Source organism: Monodon monoceros, unplaced genomic scaffold (genome assembly GCF_005190385.1).
Source record: "Monodon monoceros isolate NGI ecotype Baffin Bay Population unplaced genomic scaffold, NGI_Narwhal_1 Super_Scaffold_13, whole genome shotgun sequence".
NCBI lineage: Eukaryota > Metazoa > Chordata > Mammalia > Artiodactyla > Monodontidae > Monodon > Monodon monoceros.
In genome coordinates, this window is record NW_021703769.1 from 27023634 (window position 1) to 27044184 (window position 20551).

General features: G+C 51.6%; 1 protein-coding gene across 2 annotated transcripts; it reads left to right on the forward strand.

Moving 5' to 3' along the window:
- The first annotated feature begins 7488 nt into the window (after positions 1-7488).
- Positions 7489-18926, forward strand: TRIB3 (tribbles pseudokinase 3). Of its 2 annotated transcripts, none has more exons than XM_029221968.1 (4): positions 7489-7687; positions 11092-11382; positions 14457-14749; positions 17594-18926. In XM_029221968.1, the coding sequence occupies exons 2-4, from the start codon at positions 11092-11094 to the stop codon at positions 18081-18083; spliced, it is 1074 nt and encodes a 357-aa protein (XP_029077801.1). In that variant the 5' UTR covers positions 7489-7687; the 3' UTR covers positions 18084-18926. The 2 variants fall into 2 exon arrangements, with proteins under 2 accessions (XP_029077801.1, XP_029077800.1); XM_029221967.1 differs by lacking the exon at positions 7489-7687 and adding an exon at positions 8626-9258.
- Positions 18927-20551: the final 1625 nt, after the last annotated feature.

Sequence of the window (20551 nt, forward strand, 5' to 3'; positions counted from 1 at the left end):
AAATGGTTTGATTGATGCTGGAGAGATATATAGGTGGTGGGAGTTTGGATGGGTGATGGTTGAATGGAGCATAGATGGAAGAATAGAGAGATGGTAGGAGAAAGTTGAATGGATAAACAGTGGGGAATGGGTTACACGTGAATGGTAAATGGATGGATGAGGGATGAATAGTTACCATGTGTCAGGCACTATACCAAGTACTGGAGATATGCTGGTGAGCCAAACCAGCAGGTGCCTACCCTAAGGGGGCTTACAGCTGAGTGGGGGAGACAGATATACATATAATCAATATATAATAATTATGTATAATAAAATATATCTATAATTCCAAATTCTAATATGTGCTCTGAAGGGAAAGAACAGGATGCTCTGAGAAAGAAAAGTATGGATGAGCGATGGAAAAATGGTCAATAAATGGGAAGATGGAGGTAGATAGGACTTGGGCTGAGGTGCTTTATATTAATGGTCCCAGCCTGCCACGCACACCATCTGTTTCCAGACCCAGGGCCTCCCCACAACCCACCTGTATCTCTAACCTCAGAGACACTGTCCTCTCTCTCCCTGCACTGACTCAGCACCTGCCCAGCACCTCCCCAGAAGCCCTGCCTGACTCCACATCCAGCCCCCACCCTGCTGAGTCACAGTCTTGGGCTAGTCAGAGGACAACTCCATGGGGCCCTCAGTTCAACCCAGCCCCTTGGCCATCCTCATCCTCGGAGGGGGTAAGATGCCCACAAGGGAGGCCGGCAGGTGCCAAGCTCTTGATGCCCGGGCCTGAGTGCAGCTCCCGATTCTCAGGAGAGAATCTCTGACCAAGCCTGAGGTGAGAGTTGAGCTTATCTGGGGACTGGGGTCAAGGGTAGTGGATTAGAGCTGAGTCTGTCTGCAGGACTATACCTCAGTCAGGAGCTGGCCTTGGAATTTAGGTCAGGGGTCAAGATGGGAGAAGGTGGGTGCCCCGTCAACGACCAAGTCAGCACTCAGCCTGGGACCAGGGTCAGGATCTAGCCATGGCTGTGGGCAGTGATCAGGGCTCAGGCTACATCTGAAGGTTCAGGTCAGGGTTTAGTCAGAGTCCCCAGTCAGGGAATAGGGCTCAGTCTATGACTAGTAAGGATCGGGGTTCAGTCAGTGTCCAGGGCACTGGCCTAATCTCCTCTTTCTCCAGGGAGGGGCTGAGCAGGTGGGTTGACCTGGACTGGCTGAGGAGCAGTTTCCAGCCTAATTTCCATCACCCGGAGAGATGAGCAGCACATGCCCCAAACCCTCCCCTCCATTCTCTGGCCCTGGCTAGGTCAGGCCCCAGGGGCCAAGTCGGGCTCAGTGTCTCCATCCTCACTCTGGTACCCCGGGGGCCCCGGGCTAGGGGTGGGGCGAGGGTAGGGCTGTGGGGCAGGGCTCTATGCCTGACCCAGGAGGGCGCCTTGCGCAAGGCTTTCTGATGCAACTGGCTGCTGGCTAAACACCTCGGCACCCCCCACTCCACACCCTGCAAGCTTTGCGCAGAAAGGGAAGGGGCAGGCAGTGGCCTGGATTGAACACACATAATCCCTTTCCTTCCCTGGCCCCGGTGGCCTCAGGACAGGAAGGAGGCAGATCAAAAAGAAGGCAGGGCAGGGATCAGATGATTCAGCAACCCAACTCAGCAGGACTCCAGTATCAGGAGCGGGTGGATCTGGGGCTCTCTCCTCCCTGCAGCGGGAAGGTAAAGGAGGGAGTCAGGATCCCTGGAAGTTCCCAGAGTGCCACCCCCAACACACACAAAACAGTAATAATTATGTGGCTGAGCCCAGAGCAGAACTGGTGGCTGCCCAAGGTCACCCAACTGTCAGAGGCAAGGTCAGAACCAGAAACCAGCTTTTGTCCTGGGTTTCCAGCTCCTCCCACCACAATTGGGGGTTAGGACCCCTCACACTTGAGGAGGGCATGGGACTTCCCCAGGAACTTTCAATCATTCTCGTTGAGACTCCTGAATTAGTGGACCAACATGGGCTTTGGAGCCATACAGACCTGGGTTCAACACCCCTGCCTTACTGTGTGATCCTGGGCAGGCTACTTCCTCTCTCTGACATCTGGTTTCCTCACTTGTAAAATGGGCATAAATTCACTCTTAGCTCACAGGGTTGTGGCCAGGATTACATGAGAAAGCAGATGGAGGGCACAGCCTAGGCATGCCACATGGGGGATGCTCAGCTCTCAAGGGGTGTGTGCTTGGGGGTGGAGGTAGAAGCCCGGGCCCCCCGGAAATAATGTTAATCACTTATCATCAAGTGCTTACCGTGTGCCAGGAACTCGTCTAAGCTCTTTACTCGTAATTAATTCACATAACTCTCCATTTAATCCAATAACAGTTCCCCATAACAGTAGGCAGTTCAGTAACCCTATCAGGAGGAATCTATCCTCAATTCCATTGGTAGATGAGGGCTATGGGTCTCAGAGTAGCTAAGTGACTTGCTCAGTGTCATCCAGCTAGGACAGGCCAAGGAGGCGGTGTACCCAAAGACCACCCAGGGTTTCAGCCAGACCTGGCTCCAAATGCCCCTCCTTAGGCAGTGATTTCACCTCTCTGAGCCCCAGTTTCCTCATCTGCCTCCAGGGATGAAGACAGCAACTTGGTGAGGAAGTTTATGGAGGCATCAGGTGATGTAAGGGAGGCACCCACACAGGGCCATGCTGGATCCATGGGCACAAGAATCACATTCTCCATGAAGAAAAGCCAGGCCCATGGGCCAGAGCTGGATCACCCAACACAGCCGTGCCTGCAACGGGACCACCACTGGGCTGGCACTGTGCCCAAACACTGGCCTTCCTGCCTTTTCTGCGGCCCAGCCTGAACCAGATTCGGATGCTGAGGGATCTCTGCGAAGCCCCTGGAAAGCCCCAGAGACGGGGGAGGTGCCCGGTCTCCTAATAAATGCTCCCCAAGAGGAGTACAGGTCCAGAGCTGCAACTCTTGAATCACCCACCGTTTCTCCCAAATTGATGGGCCCAAATCCATTTACCCACCTGTATTATGAGTTCCGTAATGTTTTTCTTTCAATCAGCTCATTTTTTAAAACTTAGGTAAATTCATCTAAAAGCGAAAAAAATTTAAATCACTGACCTCTATCATTTGCCATAAAGAGGAAGTAACTGTAAAATTAAATACGAGGAAAACAAAATTCTTTTTTTTTACATCTTTATTGGAGTATAATTGCTTTACAATGGTGTGTTAGTTTCTGCTTTATAACAAAGTGAATCAGTTATACATATACATATGTTCCCATATCTCTTCCCTCTTGCGTCTCCGTCCCTCCCACCCTCCCTACCCCACACCTCTAGGTGGTCACAGAGCACCGAGCTGATCTCCCCGTGCTATGCGGCTGCTTCCCACTAGCTATCTAGTTTACGTTTGGTAGTGTATATATGTCCATGCCACTCTCTCACTTAAAACAAAATTCTTAAATCCTGTTTCTAGCTGAGCTCTGCTCTCCCTTCCTTAACATTGAGGTGTTAAGAACACAGACACTGTTAAATGAGACTTTCTCCCCCAGTAATTGCAGGAACTGGAAGAAAATCAAAAGGAAATACGTGTATCACAATATGATTCAATGTTATTTAATAGAGTCTTGAGACCCTAAAACCATCTAAAACCATCTAAAACCTAAAACCTACTACTGCTGTATGCAACATATTTGGGAAAACCCTGACCTAATCCAACTCTCTTCCTAGTTTACACATAAGAAAATTAAGGCTCCCAAAGAGGAGAAGACTTGCCCACAATCCCACAGGGTGAGTGGCTTCAGCCAGATCTGGAATGCAACCAGAACCCTTTTTAAGCCATCGTTCCACTTTTGTGGGGGAAAACCTAAAGATGAAAGTTCTGAGGACAGATTCTGGTGGAATCTCAGGCATACAGCAGGCACCAGCAACACCTGGGTGGAGAGGAAGTTAAGCACAGCAGTCCCCAGACCTCACCTCCTCTCCTCCTTCTGAGTTCCTCCCGGCATTGCTGAGGGTCCTCAGAACTACAGTAAATAGAAATGCAGCCTGCTTGGCTCAGGGACCTGGGCAGAGGGATGTTCTGAGCCTGGAGAGAAGGAAATTCATGAAAGCTGAACTCTCTCTTCAGGGAAGTGCACATTTTTGCATTTAATTTGAGGGGGGAGTGTTGGTCTCCTTTTATTTTCTCACTTTTAAACAAATGCTTATATAGCATTTATTTTATTTGTTTTTTTTTTAAAGAATAAATGTATTTATTTTTGGCTGCGTTGGGTCTTCGTTGCAGTGCATGTGCTTCTCATTGCGGTGGCTCCTCTTGTTGCGGAGCACGGGCTCTAGGTGCGCGGGCTTCAGTAGTTGTGGCTCGCGGGCTCTAGAGCACAGGTTCAGTAGTTGTGGCACACGGACTTAGCTGCTCTGCGGCATGTGGGATCTTCCTGGACCAGGGCTTGAACCCGTGTCCCCTGCATTGGCAGGCGTATTCTTAACCACTGCACCATCACGGAAGTCCCATTATATAGCATTTATATTCCAGGCACTTCACAAACATTGTCATTTAATCCTCATGACAAACCAATGAAGTAGATACTATTAAAATCTCCATTTTACAGATGAGGAAACTGAGGCACAGAGAGCTTAAGTAAATTACCCAAAATCTCCCCACTCGGCAGTGGTAAGATTTGAACCCAGGAAATGTGGTTTGACTATGACATAAGGATGTTTCAGTACATTTAATCATTTAATCCTGAAGACTATAATGCAAGGAAGGTATAATTAATCCCATTTTATAGACGCAGAAGCTGAGGCTCAAGGCTATTTGGCAGCTTTGTTGTAGACCCAACAGGCTCTTCACTTCTTTGCTATACTTGCTGGACCCTGTGCCGGAGATTCTTGGTCTAGGGTGGTGCTACTCCATATGGTAGCCATTTGCCGCAGGTAGCTATTGACCATTTAAAAGTGTGTCTAGGGTGACTGAGGAACTGAATTTTTCATTTTTTTTAATTTTAATTTTAAAACAGGTAAAACATTTTCTCCATTAAACAAACCTTAATTGTTTTGATACTTTAACATTCTTTATCCACTGACAATTTTACTTTAACCACTGACAATTTAGCTTCCATGCTGATTTGTGTCCAAACTAATCATGAAATATATGCCAGATTTTGAAGATATTAGTATGAAAAAAATTTAGGTTATCTCATTAACAATTTTTTACTATCTGTTAAAATCATAATATGCTATATATATATTGGATTAAATAAACTATATTATTAAAATTAATTTCACCTGTTTCTTTTTATTTTTTTTTTGCGATATGCGGGCCTCTCACTGTTGTGGCCTCTCCCGTTGTGGAGCACAGGCTCCAGACGCGCAGGCCCAGCGGCCATGGCTCACGGGCCCAGCCGCTCCGCGGCATGTGGGATCCTCCCGGACCGGGGCACGAACCCGCGTCCCCTGCATCAGCAGGTGGACTCTCAACCACTGCGCCACCAGGGAAGCCCTTTTTATGCTTCTTTAATCCATAACTAGAAAATCTGAAACTACATATTTGGTTTTGTTATGTTCTATTGAAAAGTGCTGGTCTAGAGAATTGGGATTTGATACCCCTAACAGTGATAAGGTCCCCAAACCTGGGGTCCATGCCCAAGGTACAGTTCCAGTGACCATACCCACAAGTCTTGGAGGAGGCTTCTGGGTTGCAAAGATTGTGAAATGTCCCTGGACATTGTGGGCACTGGAGTCAGCTGCCCCAGTTCCAAATCTCAAATCTGCTTCATATACTAAGCTGGGTGGTCGTGGGTAAGCCCCTCACCTTGACTCATCTATAGAATAGAAGTGACATTGCCCTTTTCACAGTTCCTTAAGTGCCCCAGGGCCTTTGCACTTACTCTTTCCTGTCTCCTCTCACATCTTTGCACTCCTCACCCCTTCTCTTCCTTAAGATCTTAGTTTAAACATCACCTTCCTGATGAGCCCTACTGAAAATAGCCAGCCCTCAGTCATATCTGATAGAGAATAAATTTATGCTATTCAAGAAAATACATGACACATGACCTATTTTAAATGATCTTGGTTTATTGATTTTATTTTCCTGAGAATGGTCTGTCTCCCCACTGATTTATAAGATCGGTGAGGGCAGGGATGAGTCAGTCTTGTTACTGCTGAGTTCCCAGCACTTAGAACAGGGTCTGACACAGCATGAAACAAAGTTAGGAATGTATAAGCAAACGCAGCCACAGTCTGGCTTCAGAGAGGTGCTGGGAAAACAACATCCCAGCCTTTCCTTGCCCCCTACAGCTGTGGGAGTGTCCAGCTGAGTCTAGGTCCTGGTGTAGAAAATGAGTTCATTCATCCCTCCCAGGCATGGGAGTCTCCAGGGTTAAATGAGATCCCAGAACCCCCTGGTGTGCCCTGAAGGCTCTGAGACACCGGTGAGCTGGTCCCTGGAGTTCTGCAACCAAGGAAACAAAGGTGACTCCACCTGCCTCCCGTCAACCTCTGCCTGGAGGAGTTATTTTTCGACACTGGTGAATTCAGACATCAAGGCCTTAAAGGGATTGGACCCCCGGGGCTGCACAGGAATGCTTCAACAAACAGTGAGTGGCACCTGGGCTTCCCACACCTGGGGTGCAAGTCCTGTTACAGGTGCCGTCCCTCTCTGAGCCTCCACTGTCTCCACTCTGTTTACTGAGCATCTACCATGTGCCACGCATTCTAAGCATTTAACATTTGTTAACTTTTTTAATCCATTTCCTGAGGTAGCACAGTGGGTCTGGGCACAGTGGGTCTGGGCAGAGTTAGGGTCTGGGCACACTTAGGCAGGCCGGTTCCAGGGGACTTGCTTTTAACTACCAGGCTGCACTGCCTCTATTAAATGAGTGCTGTGAAGCCCACCAGAACCCAGGCCTCCCCAGGGCACCACAGTGGCTCTGTTGAGCCCAGAGTCAGCTCCTAAGTCTGTGGTCTTTGCAAAGCTCCTGGGTTGCTTTCCCATAGCTGGGCCTCAGGCTGCCCCTTAGCAGAATGGGGGAGAATGGAGCTTCCTGCCTGCCCAGGGTTCTCCTAAAAGTTTAATAAAGCAATGGTGGGCAAGTGCTTTATTACCGCGGGGGGGCGGGGCACCCAGAAAACTGTCACGGTTTGCTCTTTTTCTCCTCCGCCCCATCCTGAGAAAGAAGGATGTTCTTCTATTTCACAGATGGGAAAACTGAGACTCAGAAAAGCAAAATGCTTTTTCCAAGGTGACAGGGAGAGCCAGCCACCGGCATCGCTTTAAATCTTCGAGTACGGGGCGGGAGGGGTAGGCAGGGGGCGGGGGTGGAGACAAGACACCCCTAGAGGGCCGGGAGGGGTTCCGGGACCGCAAGCGGACCGCACGGAAGGGGTGGGGCGGGGCGCCCTCGGAGGTGACCCCGGGGGGCGGGGCTCAGGGGATGGTGCAATCCCGGGCCTGAGGGCATCAGGCAGTGGCTGATTAGCTCAGGTTTACATCACCCGCGTCGGAGCTGTAGCCCGGCGCTCGGCGTCCCCGAGACATTCGCAGCGGAAGCGGCGGCGGCTCCGCACGCGTCCGGCTGCTGGGGACCGAAGCCAGAGCCCGACCCGGAGCCAAGCTCAGCCACGACGGAGCAGCGCGGGCCACCCGGGGGTGCCTGGGGACTCTGAGCTTGGCCGGCACCAGGACTCCGTCGCGCGCGAGGGCAGGGTACCCGGCGGGGGCGGGAGGCTGCGGCCGGAGGGGCTGAGGGGCGGCCGGGAGCCTCGGGGCGGCTGGCGTTGTCGCGTGTCACACGTACACACACACACATACACACAACTTTTAAGGAAACCCACGGTCCGGGGAGCGACCTGGGCTGAGTGTTCCCGCCAGGCCCAGGTGACGCGGCCCCACAGGGCGTGGGGTCGCCGAGCGTGGCCGAGCAGGCTGGCGGGAGGATGCGTACCCACGGGGCGTGGCAGCGTGTCCCGGGGGCGGAGGGTGTGTAGTGTCCGCATTTGTGTGAGTGTGGGGCGGGCAGGGGAGTTGTGTGGCTGGGTGCGGGGAGGTCTGTGGGGGTCACTGGGGGCCGGGGGGAGCCTGTCTACCTGTGGAATGTGTCCTTGCGGATCTGCTGGGGTCCGCGTGGGCCAGTGGGGTCCGGGTGGGGCTGTGTCTCCGGGGACCTTGCGAGCTATGCGGAGGGCTGAGCACCGGGCGGCAGGTGCGGGCCGTGCGGGGACGGCGGTGCCCGTGGGCGGGGGGGCGGGGGCGGCGCAGGGTCAAGGGCAGCCAGGACGCGGCGTGAGGGCATGGGCCACGGGTGTGACGGGCCTGACGGCTACCGGTTTGCGAGCTGTAGGATGCGCGCGTATTCTGTTGTTGCCGACTGTGTGTGTTGTACCTGTTGATTCTGGGGTGTGGGGGCGAGGCCTCTTATCTCAGCCCAGGGGCCCAGCCTCCTTGCCTTTGCCCGCCCCTCCCAGGCCCCCTCGCCGGCCCTCGGTTTCCGCTGAACCTTCTGCTCCGGGACCCCCGCCCCTCCGCCGCTTCCTCTCCCACGGCTTCCGATCCCGGCTGCCTAGGACGGGGCGAGGCCGCCCACTGCCTTCGCTGTGGGGGCGTGGGGGCGTGGGGGCGGGGTGGGCGGGGGGGTCAGACTGAGCGTGTGGCCTTGTTGGTATCCGTCCTGCAGTCGTGAGTATGATAGTTGGGAGAGCTCTGTGTGCGTGTGCGTGCAAGCTTGCCGGTGGAGGGCGAGGTGTGTGTCTCTTAATAATGTGGGTGCCCCTCTCTGCCTTGTATGTGTGCCTTGGCTGGCTGGCTTGGACAGAGTGTGTTTTGGGGGGGGGCGTGTGTACACCCGTCTGCCCTGGGTTGTGTGAGTATGTGTGTTTGGTATGACCCGCCCTTATTCCCCTGGGAGTGTCAGGGAACAGCAAGAGGTAGAAATTAGGGGCTGCCTCCATCCTACTGCAGAGATTTTAATCTTGCCCTGTGGCATGCAAATTCCCTTGTTCACCTATAGACTCAGTTACCCCACCTGTCCAATGGAGCTCATCCCAGGCCCTACCAGGCTCTGAGCCCTGGATAGGGCAAAAGCAGCCTGGGGTGCCAATGTGGCCATGGGAGAGCCACTCCAGGGAGTCTCAGGCTTTGCAGGGCACAAAGCATCTACACAGACAGGGATCATCTTGCTTTACTCTCTGAATAGCCAGTGCAGTAAGGAGTGTCATCCTAACCTCATCCCTGCAGAAGTTTCTGAGACTCCCAAGGGTAGCACGTCAGCATCTTCAGCTGTGAGTAATAATGATAATAATAATAACAAACCAACAGCAGTGACCATTTCCTGCACCTACCCTGCAACAGGGCCATGTTAATTTATTTGTATTTTCATTTCATCATTACAAAAAGCTTATGGGGTTTACATCCACTTTACAGATGAGGGAATGGAGGCTCAGGAGTTTTGAAGAACTTGCCTAGGGCTCTCCAGCCAGGAAGGGTCTGAGCCAGGATGACATCCAGGGAATATCTGATTACAGTCACCCCCTAATGCATTCTTACCAAGACGGGATTATGGTCCTTCATTCGAGATGGGGGCTCCCTCCCTCCCAAGGCAGCCCATGCATTTGGGAGCCCATGCATTTGGCATGATTGGAGAGATGGGCTTCAGTCAGAGAACTGACTGAGTGATGTTTCCCCCTAATCCTGCCTAGGACTGTTGGGAAGGTCTTCACATGGCTGAAGTCTATCTCCCTCTCACACCTCATACCTGGGCCTCCTTGTTCCTCATCTGGAGCCTGGATGGGTGGGCAGACGGGTCCTGGAGAGAACCTTTCCTCTCTGACATGCCTTTGCCCTCTCCTCCACCCACCACACACACAGTGACACAGCTGTACCCGGGGTGGGGGTGCGGGGTGCTTCCTCTGAAGTTGAATGAGTGAATCTTGGGGCTTTGAGAGACCTCCCCTCCCTGCCTCATTCTCACCTGATGGTAAAACTGAGCTGGCTGGTGGACTAACTCTGTATGTAGACAAAGTTCACATTTTAAAAAAGAAATACACTCCATCTGATTTGAAATACTCAAGCACTAAATGAATGTGGAATCTTTATTTTAAATTATTGAAATTGAAAACTCCCTTGCCTCCCTACCAAATCCCTTCCTCTCCTGGAGTCTCTCAGGAGGCCAGAAGCTACTGTGGCCAATTTAGTCTGGGTCCTTCCAGACCTTTTCCTGTGCATTTACACACCTATATATACAAATATGCAGATACATCATATTACATGCTGGTGGGGTTTTTTACATAAATGAGATCATCTTGGGTACATTGTTCAGCAGCTAGCTTTGTTCACTTGACAATAAGTATATTCATTCCAGAACATCCATTCATATGTAAATTTAGTATACACTTCATTGATTCATCATCCTTCATCATCCCTACTCCCCCGCCCCCTCCTTGCATCCCTCCCTACCTTTCAGAGGTAATAGCTGCCTATACTACAGCACTCAACAGATACAGTGCAAAGTCTCTCTTCCTCCCTCTCACCAACCATCAAGTCCACCTCTCCACTGTACTTTTTTTTCACTTAACATTTCACTCTGGAGATCTTTCCAATTAGCACATAAAGAATTTCCTCAGTCTTTTATATGGCTACAACTGTTCCACATATAGAGAAATATAATGTATTTAACCAGTCTCCTAATGATGGACATTTAATTGTTTCTATCATATGGGCTGTAGGGATAACCTTGTACTTGCATCATTGCATCAGTATGTAGAGAGTTCCTGGTCTTTTTCAGAGCTGTATAGTATTCCACTGTGTGGCTGTACCGTGATGTTTTAACCAGTCTTCTACTGCAGGACATCTGGGGGAATTTCCTGCTTTTTGCTGTTAGACACAAGGCTCTGATTAGCAGCCTTTCACATATTTAATTTTTTGGTAGGCATTTAAATTGGAGGATAAATTCCCAGAAGTGGGACACCCAGTCAAGGGTATACGCATTTGTCCATTTAATGCATACCGCCAAGTCACCCTTCATAAAGGCTGTGCCAGTGTATCCTCCCACCAGCAGACGAAAAGAGGGGACACCGAGCAGCCTTATTTTAGTGCTTTTCTCCCTTTCTTTCTAGATGCAAGCCACCTCTCTGGCTATTCCTGAGGGTGCCCCCTCCAGGAAGAAGCAGTTGGAGTTGGATGATGACCTAGACACAGAGTGTCCCACCCAGAAACATGCTCGATGTGGGCCCCAGCCCAGGCTGCCCTCCTGCCAACTGCCCCTGAGCCCACCCCCTGCTCCAGTTCACACCCCTGCTGTGACCACTGCCTCCAGGCTTGGACCCTATGTTCTCCTGGAGCCTGAGGAGGGCAGCCGGACCTACCGCACCCTGCACTGCCCCACAGGCACGGAGTACATCTGCAAGGTACATGCCCCAGGGACCACTGTCCCCAAGCATCACAGGGGGCTGGGAAAGGATTGCCAGGGCTGAGGGACCCTTATATTAATTTAGTTCTGTTTTTGTTGGGGAAGCAACCAGTGAATCCCCAGCTCTCTGTCAAGCTCCAGGCTGGGCTGAAACCGAGAGGTAAAGCAGATGGTCCCAGCCCTGGGGGAATTCACAGCTTAGGCCCCATAGTATGATAAGTGTTGCTGGGGTGGAGCTTAGGGGCCATGAGAGCACAGAGAAGCCTCTAGTATATTCAAAGGCAGAGTCAGAAAAGGCTGAGTAGGAGTCAGCCAGGGAAAAGTGGGAGAAGGGAGTTCCAGGCAGGGGAAACAGAGGCCTACAGGATTGAGGGCATGGCACTTCAGAGAATTAAAAGGACTTCATTATGGCCGGAGTGGAGAGGGGGTGCAGACAGGGCCAGCAGATGAGAGCTCGCTGCCACTGGTTGTGAAAGCATTAGGAAGAAGCCCCCACTAGGCTGTGGGGAGCCATTTAAAGTATTTGCACAGGGTAAGATGAGATATGGTAGACATCAGAACTCCTGGGAGCCTGGAGGTCATTGGGCCTACCAGTGGCCATTTTACAGATGGAAAGACTGAGGTCAAGAGGAGAAGGGCCATGCATGAAGCCACATGGCATCAAGCCTGGATCCTAGGGCACAGTCCAGGGTTCCTGACAGAAATCAGAGTTCTTGGCAGAATTCAGGCAACAGGCAGGGCCAAGTGACCCATACAGGACACTGCCAGGTCTCAGCTCACAAAGACAGAGATGAGAAAGCATAATTGTAGGTATTTACTGTGCACCAGGTACTATGCTGATTGTCTAGTCTGCATCACTCCTCTAATCTTCACATAGTCTATGAGGTAGTTACTATTATTGGGCCCATTCTATAGATAGAGGACAGGCTCTGAGGTTCAGAAAGCTGTGGTTACTTGCCACCTCACAAAGCCAAGAGGTGTCAGAGCTGAGATTGGGCCCAAGCAGGTTAAGCCCAGAGCCGTGGGCCTCATGCTAGGACAGGTGGTTCAGATACAAGCAGGGCAGGTTTGCTCTGGTGGGCAGGGGTAAGGAGGATAGGGAGACCCAGGTACACAGGGAGGGGTAGAAGGGGGCTGGGTCCCCTTGGGAAGGCACAGAGAGGCAGAGGGACTGAAGCCTCCATCCAACTGGGAGGAGCAGCAACGGTGGCTCCAGCTCCTGTTGATGGGGGTGCAGCGGGCAGGGCCAGATCTGGACATCACACTGGGCTCTGGGCTGCCTGATGCTGGTCCCCAGGGCTACCCCAGGTGCTCTAAGGAACCCCTGAACTCTGGGTCCCCTTCCTGCAGCACCACAGGTTTTTTTCTGTTCCCCTGGGGAGGGAGGTCCATGCTGAGAGGAACGACCATGGCAAGCTGGAGCCAGAAGCACCATGCTTTCACATGGTCCCGGACATTCAGGAACATTTAAAGAAATCTTCTGGGATGTGCCTGTTCCTATGTCCAGCATGAACTGTGGGGGCCGACCTGCCGTTTCCACATTGCCTAGGCTTTTCTGGTCGATGTGTAGAAAGATCTATATCCTGTCTTCCTAGATTATTGCCTTATTCATTAATTCAACAAACTCTCAGTGAGCACTTGTATTTGCCGTGCACCGTGCACCATGTAGCATGCTGTGGCTCAAAAGTAGACCAAGCTCTGCCTCCACAGTTCGCGCTGGGGGTGAATGAGTAAAATATACATCAGGTGATCTTAACTGCTATGGAGAAAAACTAGGAGCTGGGAGAGAAGGGTGTGGGGAGGGGAGGGTGTGAAGGTGATCTTAGCTGGGAAGTCCAGAAAGACCTCTTTGAGGAGGTGACTTTGAGCAGTGACTTGCACTGGGGGAGCCAGCCCTGGGGGTATCTAGAGGAGAACATTCAGGTGGCAGGAAAAGCAAGTGCAAATGCTCAGAGGCAGGGATGCGCTTGCCCTGACTTTTAAAAAAGTCTCCGTTTTTGGATTATTGCCTCCAAGCCACCCCAACTGTTTTAACACATCTACTTACATTTTTTCATGGATTAAATATGTATATGATTTATTTTTATTTTCTGTGTGTCACAGACAAAATAACAAGCAAAGGGTTTAAAGGCAGATAAACCAAAGTGAGTAGACTGCTCTACCACTGATTAGCTGTGTGGCTTCCAAGTCACCTTCCTCTGAACATCCTTTCAGGAATATGGCAAGGTTTCCATCTAATGTCCATAAAGCCCCTAGCATCTTTCCCCACAACCTCCCCACTCTCACCACGGGTCCCACCTTCCTCCCCCACCCCATTCTAGCCATACTGATCTTTGGCTGGGTTTCTAGAGCAGCTCAGGTTCTTTCCTGCCTCAGGGTCTTTGCACTTCCTGTGCCTCCCACCTAGAAAGCTTATCCCTTGGGCACCTCAATCATTCAGGTCACTTCCTCAGAGTCCCTTCCAGACTGCACTTTCTAAAATAGGTGCCCCCTGCCAGAATACTCTTTATTCCAGCATTTCTTTGTAATTCTTATCAGAATTTGTAAGTATTTAGTTTTTTTGGCCTGTTTACTGTCTCATGTATTGGACTATGGGCACCAGGAGGGCAGGGACCATGGCTGTCAGTCAAGTTAGCACCCCAGTGGCTGGTACAGGTAGGCATTCAATGCCTGCTTGTGGAATAAAGGAAAGGGTGGGTGGGCAGTGAATCCTAGAGAATGGTAGCCATATTGATGATGAGGAGAAGGATGGGTTACTTCTGCATGATCTCCTCTTTTGGACTCCCTCTGTTTGGGGGGGTTATTTTTGTTCAGGTTACCTGTTGTTTTAAATTATCTGAGGTTTAAGGCCACATGAGCTCGCAGCTAAGAGCCCAGATGATGGAGAACAGGGATTCAGTCTCAGCTCTGTCCCTTGCTGGCCGTGTGGCCCTCCGCTTGGTCAGGATTGAGTGACCTGCTGCTGAAGCGCTGGGGCACAAGGCCCAGCACACAGTAGTTGGCTGTGACTGGCTGCAAGGCCGACCTGGGCCCCACGGGGTCCCCACCTGTGTTCACACCATGCTCCCACAGGTGTACCCGGCCTGCGAGGCCCTGGCGGTGCTGGAGCCCTACTTGCGGCTGCCCCACCACTGCCATGTGGCCCGGCCGGTGGAGGTCCTGACAGGCACGCGGCACCTCTACACCTTCTTCCCACGGCCGCATGGGGACATGCACAGCCTGGTGCGCCGCCGGCGGCGCCTCCTGGAGCCCGAGGCAGCAGCACTCTTCCGCCAGATGGCCACCATCCTGGCACACTGCCACCAGCACGGGCTGGTCCTGCGCGACCTCAAGCTGCAGCGCTTCGTCTTTACTGACCCGGAGAGGTGAGCGTGGCCACGGATAAGGCCTTGACTGATGTTCTGGTCACAGTTAGATTGAGGTTATGCATTTTTGGCAAGAATACCACAGAAGCCATAGGGCCTTCTCAGCCCATCCTATCAGGAGATACGGGCTGCTGATACGGATTGCTGTGATGTTAACCTCAATCTTTGGTTAAGGTGGCTTCTACCAAGTTTCTCCACTGGAAGTTTCCTAATTTACCATTTATAATTAATAAATACCTTGGGGGCTTCCCTGGTGGCGCAGTGGTTGAGAGTCCGCCTGCCGATGCAGGGGACACGGGTTCGTGCCCCAGTCTGGGAAGATCCCACATGCCGTGGAGCGGCTGGGCCCGTGAGCCATGGCCGCTGATCCTGCACGTCCGGAGACTGTGCCCCGCAACGGGAGAGGTCACAACAGTGAGAGGCCCGCGTACCGCCAAAAAAAAATTAAAATTAAAAAAAATAATAATAAATACCTTGGGCAATACCTTGTAATTAATCAGTACTATGAGGTTCTTTCGGGCTCTGCATGTAAATGTCCTGTTTCTCCTTAAACTTTCACCCACTAATTTCAGCCACCATCCATTCTGCCTGTAGCAGTTATTCCTAGGATGTTTGCCTAAGGGTGGTTTTCTAATTCCTTTTGCATTCTGTACTAAAATGGACGTGCTTTGAGTAAGAAGTAGAGTGTCAATTTTATAATGATTTTTAAGCTAATGCACAGCTTCAAATAATTTTGAGCTTAGGGCGAGTGCAACACCCCCAGACCACCCAGAAGTGAGAAAAGTACTTTCTTCCCTTTTCAAGGCAATAGTTTGAGAAGCACCATCAGAAGAGGGATGGTGGAATCAAACAAACCTGGGTTCAAATTCTGGTTCTACTTTTTAACTTGCAATTTGTCCTTGAGCAATGGCTTCACCTGACTGAAGTTTGACTTTTTTTTTTTGCGGTACGCGGGCCTCTCACTGTTGTGGTCTCTCCCGTTGCGGAGCACAGGCTCCGGACGCGCAGGCTCAGCGGCCATGGCTCACGGGCCCAGCCGCTCTGCGGCATGGGGGATCCTCCCGGACCAGGGGACACGAACCCGTGTCCCCTGCATCGGCAGGCGGACTCTCAACCACTGCGCCACCAGGGAAGCCCCGAACCTTGACTTCTTTATCTGAAAAATGGGTCAATAATGCTAACACCTCAGCCCACCCCCTGTGCAGTGATTCACAGGACTAGTCAGCATTTTCAGACAGGCACCCAGGAAGTGGTGCCATGGGAACAAGATAATAGCAGTGGTAATAGTAAGCTTCCTATTAAAGTAGTCTAGAGTGCTCTGTGGGAGTTATTTATTTATTTATAATTAATTTATTTATTTATGGCTGCGTTGGGTCTTCATTGCTGCACACGGGCTTTCTCTAGTTGTGGCTAGCGGGGGCTACTATTTGTTGCGGTGCACGGGCTCCTCATTGTGGTGGCTTCTCTTGTTGCCAAGCACAGGCTCTAGGCACGTGGGCTTCAGTAGTTGTGGCATGCGGGCTCAGTAGTGGTGGCTCGCGGGCTCTAGAGCACAGACTCAGTAGTTATGGCACACGGGCTTAGTTGCTCTTCAGCATGTGGGATCGTCCCAGACCAGGGCTCGAACCCATGTCCCCTGCAATGGCAGGCGGATTCTTAACCACGGTGCCACCAGGGAAGCCCTGTGGGAGTTATTTAAAGCAGAAGTTGCAAATGGTGGTCTACACACCCTTTTTTTTTTGCCCCACATTCCTGTTCGTTTGTGTTTTTAATTAAAATTGGTTGCGGGAATCCGCTGGTGGTCCAGTGGTTGGGACTCTAGGCTTCCACTGCGGGGGCCCCAAGTTTGATCCCTGGTCAGGGAACTGGGATCCCACAGGCCACGCGGCATGGCCAAAAAATTAAAAAAAAAAAAAAAAAAAGGGACTTTCTTGGTGGTCCAGTGGTTATCCACGCTCCCAATGCAGGGGGCCCCCGTTCGATCCCTGGTCAGGGAACTAAGATCCTACATACCTCAATTAAGCCCGCGTGCCGCAACTACTGAGCCTGCGCCACAACTAGAGAGCCCATGCACCACAATAAAGACCCAGTGCAGCCAAAATTAATTAATTAAAAAAATAAATAAAATTGGTTGCTAACTTTTTAAAAGCTGGGATTTTTTTCATTAAAATATGATCTCTGACTTCTCTTGTGGAAAAGGGGACCATGGAGCCACCTGGGAACTACATAAGCAGCTCATAGCGCTGGCTCTGGGCTGGAGAGAGCCAGGATTCAATCCCAGCCCTGCTCCCCGTGGCTGCAAAATGGCCTCTTGCTCATCGGTTGTATGAGGGTGAAATGACATACACCAGGTAGAAGCTTAGCCCAGGGTCAGGTTTGCAGAGGACACTCCAAATACTGACTGTAATGTTGTTAGTGGTGCCCTTTTTAGGCAGGGTTTGTGCTGAGATAGTTGGCACAGTCCCCACTTCCTACTTCTAATTTTGTTACCTGCCTAGACCCTAAGTTTGCATCTGGCTTAATAGAGGCTTAATGCCCTCAGCCACCTGAGTACACACCTCCCCACACTGGGCCCCTGCCCCACAGACAGTTGGGAAATGTGTTCCTCTCAGAGTCCTAGTTCAAATTTAATTGCTCTGTGACCTTAAGACATGACTTAATCTCTCTGAGCCTAGACTTCCTCATCTGTAATACGGGATTAATCAATGATCCAGTCTCACAGGACTGGCTCATGTTTGGCAAATGCCAGCAGGCACTTGGGAAATGGGTGCCATTAAGTGTGACAATGTGGGGTGGTGGCGTGGGGGTCCCACTATCTGACCCCCTGTCTCTCCCCCTGCACAGGACAAAGCTGGTGCTGGAGAACCTGGAGGATGCCTGTGTGCTGACCGGGCCTGACGACTCCTTGTGGGACAAGCACGCGTGCCCAGCCTATGTGGGCCCCGAGATCCTCAGTTCCCAGCCATCCTACTCGGGCAAGGCGGCAGACATCTGGAGCCTGGGCGTGGCCCTCTTCACCATGCTGGCTGGCCACTACCCCTTCCAGGACTCAGAGCCTGCTCTGCTCTTTGGCAAGATCCGCGGTGGGGCCTTCGCCCTGCCCGAGGGCCTCTCGGCCCCGGCCCGCTGCCTGGTCCGCTGCCTCCTCCGAAGGGAGCCAGCTGAGCGGCTCACGGCCTCAGGCATCCTGCTGCACCCTTGGCTGCGGGAGAATGTGATCCTTACACCCCCCTCACGATCCAGCCTCTGCGAGGCTGACCAGGTGGTCCCAGAAGGGCTGGGGCTGGAGGAGGTGGAGGAGGAGGGAGAGAGAGATGTGTGTCTCTACGGCTAACGCGACCCTACTGGACTCTCAGCCCCAGACTGCCAGTTGAGGCTGGGGTATCTCTAAGCTCTCTCCTGCCTCTTTGAACTGAGCCGAACCTTAAGTGCCTTCTGGGAGGGAGAGAGGAGGAGGTGTGTGTGGAGCGTGCTGGATGCACACACCTGTGCACGTGAGCGCATGCCTCACCGAGTCCTCGGGAGCTCACTGTGCCAAGCGCCGCTCCCAGTGCTGGGAACACAGCAGTGAACGACAGAGACAAAGCTCCTGCTCAGAGTTGACAACACTTTCCATGCCCACCGGGCAGTGTCTACACTGAGCACCCACAGTGCAGGTATCGGCATCCACTCATGCTGATGCCCAGGTACCTCTGACATGGGACAGTCCCTTTCACAAACAACCCAGCTGCCTTTGTATCTTGCACCTTTTCAGAGAAAGGGAAGCATCCCTGTGCCAAAGGCTCCAGGCCCCTCCCCTCTAACTCAGGACTCTAGAGCCCAGACCATGCTGGGAATTGTGCTCCCAGCAGCTCTGTCCTCTTGGTCAAGGGCTTCTCCATCCAGGCCTGAGCCAAGGATTTGGGCTGGAAGATCAAGAGTGCAAATGGTGAGGCTGGTCTTCATCTAACTCAAAGAGTAGTTTGGAGTGAAGGGCCAGGCCTGTACACCTCAGTGGCCCCTGACCTGAGCACCAGAGTTGGGGGCCAGGATCAGGCAGGTTCTGTCCCCTGGCCTCCTGAAAAGTCCCAAGCTCTGTTCTGGGGACACTTGGGGTCCAGGACCCTATGTCAACACTGTGGGTTTTGGATGCCATGAGTATATGTTTTTATCTTGTGCCTAATAAAGGAATTATGAAGTACTGTCATTTCTCCTGGTTATTTCATCCATCTTCTCCTCCGCATCTCTTATGAGTTTTCCCTGCCTCCAAACCAGCCCCAGGGTGAAAGGCCAGAGGCCTTGTGTGTCAATCTCAGCTTGAGTCGTTCATGAGAACAGAAGACCCAGTAGGTCTTCCCTCATTCCCTGTGTTCCTTCTGGATGTCTTGGTGTCTCAGGATACTTTTTGGCTGCATGTAACTGAAACCGTGAGTTAAAGTGGCTTTGAAAAGAAGAAAACGTATTTCACACAAAGCAAGAGGTCGACAGGCGGGGAATGGGCTTCACGCTGGTTGATTCGGCTCTCAGAGCTGTTAGCAAGGACCTGGCTCCCTAGGCTCATTCTGTCTCTTTGCTCTGTTGTCCCAGGTAACTGCTGGTACAATGGCTACAGCAGTCCCAGGTGTCACATAAGAGAGACCCATGACCAGAGGAAGAAGGAGGGTGGCGTGGTAGTACTTGAGAACTCAGTACTCCGGAGTCAGGTTACCTGGAATTAAATCCTGGCTCCAACATTCACTAGCTGTTTGACGCTCGGCAAGTTTCTGAATCGCTCTATACCTCAGATTCTTAATCTGTAAAATGAGGGATAATAATACCTAACTCAAGAGAATCAAATGGGTTATTTTAGCTAAAGCACTTCGAATAAACAGTGGCTGGCGTAACAAGTCCTCAGTCAGAGTTAGTTGTTCTCTCTCTAGCTTTTCCATGGGATGGGGAAATCTTTCCCAGGAGCACTCCTAACAGACGTTTTGGCCAGAACTGGGCCACTGTGACCTCCTGGCCAATCACCAGCAAGGGAAATGCAGTTATGTTAATTAATCATGCCAGTTCTCCAGCTGTAGGTGGGAGCAGCCTCCCTGAGGCTCATGCTACGTGTGGGGGGTTGGGAGGGTGGGGTAGTGATAAATGAACAAAATCAAATTCTGAGAAGGAGGAGGTAGCGGGAGAAAGCACGAGGAAGAGAACTGCGGAAGCTCGGCCAATGGCCTGCTAACTGCAGACAGGTGAAGGAAGCTACCCTAGATCCTCCAGCCAGCAGTTGACCCCCCAGCTGACTACAAATGCAGAGTTCAGTCAGGCTGACCCAGACCAGAAGAATTCCCCAACTGACCCACAGGATCATGGGCTAAATAAAATGATCATTGTTTTAAGCCATTAAGTTTTAGGGTGTTTTGTTACACAGCAAATGCTAACTGATACAGACAGGGACAAGTCAGCCTCCTCTCTGTGCACCCAGCATCACCCAGAACAGGGCCTAGCTCTGTCTAGGGTCTCATGGAGCAGTCCCCAACTTTCACCCTTCCCCCAAACCCTCCCATAGATCCTGCCCCAGCTCCCTCACAAGCTGTGTTCTCCCTGGTGCCTGTGGAACAAGGGCAAGGGGGGACAGCTTATAGAAAACGGGGACTGCCAAGTGGCAGGTCTTTATCTACATTACACGGAGAGACTCATCTACGCCTCATGACAACTCTATGAGGCAGATGCTCTTGTCATTTCACAGATAAGAAAAATGAGGTTTACTATTTCTTTATTTTGGCCACACCACGTGGCTTGTGGGGTCTTAGTTCCCCGACCAAGGATTGAATCCAGGCCCATGGCAGT